Source organism: Echinops telfairi, unplaced genomic scaffold (genome assembly GCF_000313985.2).
Source record: "Echinops telfairi isolate 266 unplaced genomic scaffold, ASM31398v2 ScPeMD7_70;HRSCAF=299, whole genome shotgun sequence".
Taxonomy (NCBI): domain Eukaryota; kingdom Metazoa; phylum Chordata; class Mammalia; order Afrosoricida; family Tenrecidae; genus Echinops; species Echinops telfairi.
The window spans coordinates 63,323,381-63,332,373 of NW_022103968.1; the positions used below are offsets into that span (position 1 = coordinate 63,323,381).

At 56.1% G+C, this 8,993-nt stretch overlaps 1 protein-coding gene and 1 pseudogene across 1 annotated transcript in view; both read left to right on the forward strand.

Annotated features, from left to right (window-relative positions):
* UNC5B (unc-5 netrin receptor B) overlaps positions 1-4,410 on the forward strand; it is an 81,660-nt gene extending 77,250 nt beyond the window's left edge. The window contains exons 17-18 of the mRNA XM_045291688.1: positions 549-730; positions 1,226-4,410. Coding sequence (XP_045147623.1) covers positions 549-730; positions 1,226-1,391 — 348 coding nt within the window. The 3' untranslated portion in view covers positions 1,392-4,410. The remainder of the gene's footprint in view (positions 1-548; positions 731-1,225) is intronic.
* Positions 4,411-7,497: 3,087 nt separating this feature from the next.
* The window catches only part of LOC101638670, a 4,892-nt pseudogene continuing 3,396 nt past the window's right edge, over positions 7,498-8,993 (forward strand).

The window sequence follows — 8,993 nt, forward strand, 5'->3', positions numbered from 1 at the left end:
TTGCCATTAATCCAACCGCTGTGTTCTCGGGCATGTGCGCCCTGCCTTCGCTGAGCCTCAGTTTCCGTTTTAATACTAAGGAGGCCTCAGGGCTGAGATCTGATGCACTGTGACTTTTGGCTCTAACAGGCTCCCTCCAGGGGGGGGCTGGACAGACCCTCCTCACAGTGCAGCCCTGAACGCCCCGCCCCGGGGCCCAGCCGCCTCCAGCTTGGACCAGAGCCACTTCTTTGCTCAGGACTCCATTTGCCTCATGTGTCCAGTGGTGGCTGTGGCTGAGGTCCTCACGGGGGCAGTGTTCTTGGTGCATGCCCCTCCCCACCCCTCTCCCCCAAACCCACGCCCAGAGTCTGCCTGCAGCCCTGGCCCTGAGGCCTACCCTGCAAAGCAGAAGGCTTTGACTGGGCCGCTGATGCTTGGCTGGAGGAGGGCAGTGGGACTCTGGGTCTCAATAGCTCCAGTTCCAGGGTAGGAAAGATGTCCAGCGCCCTCCCACCCCCACCCCCACCCGGGGAGCCCTCTCATGCCTGCCCCACCCTTCCTCCCAGACGGCTGCCGGCTCTCTGGACGCCCTCTGCTCGGCCCCCACGACTGCCGCCACCACCCAGCTGGGGCCCTATGCCTTCAAGATCCCGCTGTCCATCCGCCAGAAGATCTGCAGTAGCCTGGACGCCCCCAGTGCCCGGGGCAATGACTGGCGGCTGCTGGCCCAGAAGCTTTCCGTGGACCGGTGAGACTCACGCCTGCCCCTCCCAAGCCAGCGCACACACAGCACCCGCTGTCCCGCGGGGCTCGCTGGGGCAGCGGGGGCCTTCATCATACCCGTGCTCAGTTCCACTCTCCCTCCGACACCCGTTCAGCTCAGGGTGGGAGCCTCGGTGCCTCCACATGTAAATGTCTGTCCGTGCAGGACTGCAGAGAGAATCCTGCTGCCTCCGCTGGTCCCCCTCTCTACCTCCTGCCTCCACCCAGCCGCTTCCTTTGCCTTCTTCTTTTGTGCTGACCCCTCTGATTGTATACTGTCTTCTCCTCGCCCAAAGATGAGGCTGGCTATCAGCAACCCCGCCTCCCCCCCTCACGAAGAGCCCCAGCCCCAGAATCCCACGGGGCAGTTCCCCACCGCCCTGCGGGCCCGCCCTGAGCCCGAATTGGGGAGGGGGGCTGCCTGCATCTCCCCCCACCTTCCAGTCCCCAGGGCCCCAGTGTCTTGCTCTCTCTCTGCCAGGTACCTGAACTACTTTGCCACCAAAGTGAGTCCCACGGGCGTGATCCTGGACCTCTGGGAAGCTCTGCAGCAGGACGACGGGGACCTCAACAGCCTGGCAAGTGCCTTGGAGGAGATGGGCAAGAGTGAGATGCTGGTGGCCATGACGACAGATGGGGACTGCTGAGCCGCCTGGGACTCGCTCAGCTGGCAGGACCACAGGAGGCGGGCGAAGGGAGGCTGGCGGGCAGCCTCAATGGGGCCGCCACTCAGCCCTGTGGCTGCTCTCCTCCACCCCTGACCACGACCAGCCTTACAAAATCCATGTACTCTCTGTTGTCCAAGGACCAAGGTGTTTCTCCACCTGCCCGTCTCTCTCTCTCTCTCTCTCTCTCTCTTTCTCTCTATCTATCTATCTATCTCTGGCCCCAGCCCTCCACGCAGGGATGAGGAGTGGACGGGGGCTTCTGTCAGGGAAGGCGGGGCTCTCCCCCGGCCCCCCACCCCCACCCCGGGCCCGGAACCCTGTGTTCCTGCACATGTCAATCCTTCCTCGGCTGTTGGTCTCTGCCCTCCCTCGTCCCCTCCCCTCTCACGCCGTTCTCCTCTCTGACGAGCTGAGTGCTGTCCATTCAGATGGCGTTCTCCTGTCCAAACAGAAGGAACGGAGAAGGGGCGCTTCAGGCGTGCTCCGGAAGCTCATGAAGAAGAAAGCCACCAAGCCACACGGGAAAGGAAGCCCCGTTTCCTAGGAAACGCAGATGATTTATTATCCAGATACTTGGATAAGTCCTTTTTAAGAAAAAGAAATACACAAAAAATTAGAAACCTCTTTTCTTGAGTGGACGAGAGTGGGCATGCGCATGGTTCTGGCCAAGTGTGTGTGTGTGTGTGTGTGTGTGTGTGTGTGTGTGCACGTGAGCAGGCATGTGCGTGGCACTGAATAGGGAACACGTTTCTATTGATGAGATTGATTATGCCTCCGTTTCCCCAGCCTGGGTTGAGCTGTAGGACCATGCTGCCCTTGAAAATGGGCATCTGTGATGGTGAGGGTCATGGTGAACCCCAAGCAGGCACCCTCAGGCCCTTAGATTCAGAAGTTGGGGGCAGGCGGGCCTGGGCAGCTCTGAGCCAGGGAGATGCCTGATGATACCTGGGAAGGGGTGTGCCCCAGAAGTAAGGGGATCCTCCTGGATCCCTCTGCCCTACAGTGTCCATAGGGAGCCAGGACCCCTGGGCTGGGAGCAGGAGTCCAGAGGGTCCCCCTCACGCCTCAGTTTCCTTCTGCAGAAGAGCTGGGTGGGGTGGAGGGGCCTGTGCTCCTGGACCAGGCTGGCTCTGAGGAGGAAGAAGCAGTCACTGCCCTCGCTCAGGGTGGGAGCACTGGAGGAGGATGGGAGGGGAGCACTTTCCCAGCTCTGATCTCCTCCGGGCCCTCCCTTTAATCCTCTCCCCACCCTCAGCAGTGTGGGAGATCACCAAGTCACTTCCTGAACAGGGCTGGGTGTTCAGGGTGCGAGGACTGGGACCCGGACCGGCCTGTTCCAAAATGTTCCAAGAAGCCAGCAGGGTCTGAAGTATGGGTGGGTGGGTGAGTGAGCCCATGTCCCTTTTCTGGGGCTAAGACTGGACCAGGATCTGCAGCCGCTGCAGACCATGCATCAAAGGCCTCTCCTGGGCTCAGGGCCAGGCGAGCTCCCTCGCTGCTCTGGGCCCTGACCCCCAGGCTCGTCCCAGCAGGTTCCCGAACAGCTTTCAGGGGCAACCTGGGTACATCCTGTCCTTGGAAGAATGCTTCCAAGAGGAGAGCGTCAGCCTGGCTTCCCTGTCTGAAGCCTCAGGTTTGTGAGGTGCCCCGCTGCCCAGCAGGCCCCAGGAGTGGAGCTAGCCAAGGGCAGCCTGCCAGCAGCTTCAAGGGGAAAGAGTCTGTCTCGGGGCTTCTGGAGGGGCCAGGCCTGCACCGGGCTCCCAAGGCCAATAGTAAGGTGCTCTGCCCTGGTACCTGCAGGGCACTGCCCTGGACACAGCCCGTGCGACTTCCCTGTCTGGGCTCCCTGAGTGCTGTGGGCCTTGGTGAGCGGGGCTTTGGGCTGCGAGGGAAATGCCTGTGTGTGGTCCGCGAGTCCACAGACCAGGAGGGGGTCCAGCTTTGCCATTAATCCAACCGCTGTGTTCTCGGGCATGTGCGCCCTGCCTTCGCTGAGCCTCAGTTTCCGTTTTAATACTAAGGAGGCCTCAGGGCTGCTATCTGATGCACTGTGACTTTTGGCTCTAACAGGCTCCCTCCAAGATCGTCCCCCGAGCTGCCATAGCCATAGCGCTGTCCTCCCCAGCCACGCCCAGACGACAGCTCAGGGAGGTCAGTCCGGCCACCGGCTGGCACTGGCTCTAGGCTGATTCCTAGAAATTGTGAACCAGGGCCTGGGGCATAGACCCGACTGGTTGCATCCTCCCGGGAGGGCGCAGACTGCCCAGGTCTACAAGAAACACCCGGAAAGGGTGTTTTGGTTCCTTCCGGCAGCCGTGAAGGCATAGTCACACCCCCACCAGCTGCCTCCCTGCTGGGAATAGCCCGTCCTCTTCCTCAGGCCTGAGGGTCATTCCAGGGCACCTGGTCCCAGAGAACGGCCGATGAGACGCGCCGTGGCCTGTGGGAGGTCGCTGGTCTCTGCAGAGTGCTTGCATGTGTGCTGTGTGCGTGCTGTGTGTGCGTGAGCTTGTCTGTGGGCACACTGGGGTGCCCCTCAGGAATGTGTGTGTCCCCGCCTGTGTGAGCTGTGTGCCTGGAGGCTGGCATGCCCCCCCATGTCCTGAACTCCAGCTCAACAGGGTCAGTCAGTGTAGCTTCCACGTGCCTCTCCCTCTGCCTTCCCTCAGGCGGTACCCCAGGCTCCGAGGAGGTGGGGGATCCTTCCCATCTCCCAGACAACCTAGAGCCTCTGGTCCTTCTGGCACCAGGTGGCTGAGCCGGGGCCATTAGGAGGTCCTTGAGGGGGCTGGGTACAGGGAGCAGCCCCCCTGGAGGGAAGGGCTGGGCCCCTGCCTGGGCCATGGACATGGCTCTATGTCCAGGGGTCCAGAAATGGCCCCATCCCACCTGTTTATTCTGTAAACTACTACCTGTAAATACTGTTTAGCATTCCAATTGTCACAAAGTTAATTTTTATTAAATTATATTTCCTAGTCTAATAAAAATTTTTAAAAAAACCAAAGAGGTCTGTGTTCTGCTGTGTTCTTGGCTGTCTTTCTGTCGGCAGTTAAGGCTGGCCTTGCGGCGCTTCTCGCCATCCCACAGTGGGAGAGTCACCGTTGTCAGAGCTCCAAGGCCAACTGCCCCTTTCATAGAAGGGACATTCCCAGAGGGGGGAGGGAGTCCCCTGGGAGCACACAGCGTGTCAGGGCTGGGCTGGATCTCCCTCCCTGCTCTTCAGGGAATGTTGTACGCTGTTAGGTGCTGTCGAATCTGCTCTGATCCCTAGTGGTCCTGTGTGCCGCGAAGGAAAGACCGCCGTGTGCCAGCCTCACACTTGCCCAGTCTTTGAGCCCCCTATTGCTGCCACACGGTCAGGACATCTTGTTGAGAGTCCTCTTTTTTGCTGCCCCTCTACTTTAGCAGCACGATGTCTGTGTTAGGCAGGGTTCTCCGGAGAAGGAAAACTAGGACGCTTAAGAATATATATGGACAGATACACAGCTAGAAGGAAGAGGACAGCCACTTAGTCCGCGCAGCAGTACAGAGGGTTCAGTTCAACTCACTCCCATGGAGCAGTTAATATACTGGAAGTCCTTCACCTCACGTGGGCTGCCAGGTCCAGGGTCAAGGAAGCACACCGTGGAGCTCTCCCTCCTGCGAGGCAGGCAGTCTGCCCACAGGCAGCAAACAGCAGGGCGGGTCAGCAACCGTCAGTAGCGTGGGAGCTTAGTGACGCAGGCCCTGATGGGATATTGATCACAGTCAATGCATGGCGACAGGATCCACCAGCCTCAAGTTCAAGCAGTGTGCACACCAGCAGCTTGGCAAAACAGGTCTCGAAAGAGCCTCAAGCTTAGGAATGCAATCCATGGGCTGGCTTGGCCCACAGGTGGTGTAGCTCACAGGCTGAGGCAGAGAACTAGCTAAAGCAGCAGCAGGCAAACTCCAGCACGCTCTGATCACCAGAGCGCAAGAGTGAGGTGGGAGGGCCGTGAAGAGCCATTTATCTCTTTGCTCTTCAAACCAAATGTTTTTATTGGCCAGCTTGGCACAATAAACCTAACTATCACAACGTCCTCTCTTCTGCAACATGTCCAAAGTACGTGAGACCAAGTCTCACCATCCTTGCCTCGAAGGAACATTCAGGCCGTACTTCTTCCGAGGTAGGTTTGTTTGTCCTTTAGGAAGTCCGTGGTACTTTCGAGATTCTTCACCAGCACCATAATTTAAAGGCATCTGTTCTTCTTTGGTCTTCCTTATTCAGTGTCCAACTTTCACACGTGTGAAAGGAATGCGATGGAAGATACCATGGCTTGTGTCACGAAGCTTTTCAAGACTTTAAAGAGTTCTTGAGCGGCAGATTTACCCAATACAACACATCTGTGATCTTCTGAATGTGCTTCCATACGCATTGGTTGTAGAGCCAAGCAAGACACACCCCGACACCTTCAATCTTTTCTCCATCTATCCTGATGCTACACAATGATCCCATCTTGAGTTCGGGTTTTCTTTCCATTGAATTGTAGCCCATACCGAAAGCTGCAATCCTTGGGCTTCCTCGGCAAATGTTTCTAGTCCGCCTCAATTTCAGCAAGCAAGCTGTGTCATCTGCATATTGTTCGGAGAAAGCCTTCCTCCGAACCTGAGGCCACATTCCTTTTCCTATAATCCCGCTTCTCTGATGGTTTACTCAGCATACAGATTGAGCAAGAGTGGTGAGAGGATACGGCCCTATGGCACACCTTTCTGGATTTTTCCAGATGTTAAACTACGCAGGATTACTCCCTCATGCCATTTGCACAACTGTCTCCTGATCCGCTTGAGCACAATGAAGTGCCGTGGACTTGCCCTTCTTCTCAAGGCTGTCCACAGTTCTCCACGGTCCACAGCCCGATGCGTCTGCACAGTCAAAAAGCACAAGTAAACATCTTTCTGGTATTCTCTGCCTTCAGCCAAGATCCATCTGACATCAGCAACGACATCCCTTGTTCCACGTTCGCTTCTGAATCTAGGCTGAACCTCTGACTACTCCCATTGTGTCCATGAACTGTTGCAACTGTTCTTGGACGATCTTCAACAAAATTTTACTAGCCTGTGATATTAATGATGTTGTTCTATAATTTGAGCATTCTGTTGGCCACGTGCCTCTGGAACGGGTACAAATATGGATCTCTTCTTGTCAGTTGGCCAGGTAGCTGTCTTCCAAAGTCCCTGGCCTAGACAAGTGAGTGCTCCCAGTGCTCCATCAGCTGGCTGAAACTCTTCCATTGGGATCCCATCAATTCCTGGAGCCTTGTTTTTGGCTAATGCCTTCCATGCATCTTGGATGTCTTCCTACCAGTGGTTCTTGCTCATGTGCTACTTCTTGAAAGGGAATGGTGACTAGTTCTTTTTGGTACAGTGACTCTGTAGTCTTTCTATCTTCTAGATGCTTCGGCATCATGCAGTATTCTGCCCATAGACTCTTTGAATCGTGAAACTCGAGACTTGACTTTTTTCTGGAGGTCTTCCCATGTTCTTCCTTTGGGGTCTTCTAGCTGGGGGCCCGTGTGCATTTCATCACAGTGTGTTACTTTTGCCTTTCTCCGGCCGCCCTTTGGAATGTTCTGCTCGGCTCCTTGACCTCATTGTTTCATCCATGTGCCTTAACTGCTCGCTGATCAAGAGCAATCCCAGGGTCCCTACGACACCCACTCAGGACCTGTCCTCCCGCAGCTCATCGGCTCTGCTGTCACGAGGGTGCAGGTTCTTGAGACGTCCTCAAAGTCCAGGTGGGATAGACCCCAGGTCGTCTTTGGGCTGCCGTGTTTTCATTTTCTCCCGCTTCAACCTGGATTTGCATGTGAGCAGTTGGTCTATTCCAGCATCGGCCCCAGGCCTGGTTTTAGGTGCTGACACTGAGCTTCTCCATAGTCCCTTCCCACAGACGCAGTGAAATGGATGCCTGTGTCTTCCACCTGGGGAAGTCACTCTGGGTGATGCTGCTGGTATGTGAGATACCAGTGACAGACAGCTTTCAGCATCACAGCAAAACGCAAGTACAGCAAGCTGACAGACACGTGGTGGTGTGGACCGTTAGGGGTCAGTCATTGATGTCTGCATGGCCTACGTGATGAGGGGCGAGTACACTGAGGTGAAGCCCCAGCATCCCTGCCTGTCTGAGTTCAGAAGTCTGTATCAGGCTCCGGCCGAGTTCTGCGGGTAGAAAGGGAAGGTGAGTTGGCTGAGCTCATGTGTTACCGTGTGTTTCCAGCAGATGGCAGCAAATGGTCATGTTTTAATATACTAATAAACTCACTGCCAGTGACCCTCCCTAAGGTTCCCAAGTCTGTAAAACTTTACAGAAGTAGACAACCTCATCTGCTGGGAAGCAGCTGGTGGGTTTGAACCACCGACCTTGTCGTTATTAGTCCGACACGGACTACCAGGCCTCCTCACACAACATTGGTGTTCATTTCCCTAAACAGGGAAAACCAAACATTCCCTGCCATCAAGTCGGTTCTGATGCATCGTGACCCTGTAGGACAGGGTAGAGCGGCCTCTGTGGGTTTCCCAGACTGTAACTACAGGAGTAGAAAGCCTGGGCGTTCTCCCACGGAGGCTTTCCCACTGCTGACCCGGGGAATGCTGCTGTTTTCTAACTCACACGGCGGCGCCTACACCAGGCAGGACCCCTCTGCAAAGGGCCTCTGGCTGCTGTGGTCCTAAAAGTTGGGGTCCTGGTTCTGGGCAAAGGAGCCCTGGTCACACTGAGTTAGGGGTTGGTCTGCTAACCTCAGGGGCAGAGGCTCAAGCCCACCCACCACTCCCAGGGAGAGGGACGAGGCCGGTCTGCTCCCATAAAGATTTGCCAAGCCTCGGACACCTGATATAGGGCTCTCAAGGGGTTGGATCCAATGTGATGGCCATGGGGTTGGGCTGGGGTGGGTTCCAGGCATGGGCCAGGCCCAGGCCCAGGGGTGGGGCGGAAATCAGGAGAACGTGGAAGATGGGCTGGCCTTCCCCTCTCGGGGCCCCATTCTGGCACTGCTGGAACAGCATGGTGACATGGCACGGCTGAGCAAGCTTTGAACCCATGGGAACCAGCTGCCCTCGGGTTAATTCTCGTTCACGTGGCCCCACTGTCAGAGCAGAGCTCTGTCCCCGCGGCTGCTAAGTCGCCAAGCCTGTCTCCTGAGGGGCCCCTGGGCGGGTTCGAACTGCCAGCCTTTCTGTTCATCGCTCATGCTTCTCCGCAGAAGGGAAACGCAGCACTGACTTGAGAAAAGACTCACACAAGTCTCAAAAACATTTTCCCATTTTAAGTGAAGCTGCAATACATGCCTGTGGGGGATGCAAGAGGCACAAAAGAGCAGGCACAAAGCAGCCCCCCACCCCGTCCCTTCCTCTTCTCTCACCAGTCCCAATCCAGAGCAGCAGGTGGTACATGTCTTATCCACCCTCTCAGGAAGCTCTGTGCATATACAGACGTGTATTTATACACGTGACTATTTCTTTTCTTTTTTTTCATGTTTATTTTTATTTATTTATTTTTTAACATTTTATTAGGGGCTCATACAACTGTTATCCCAATCCATACACACATCAATTGTGTAA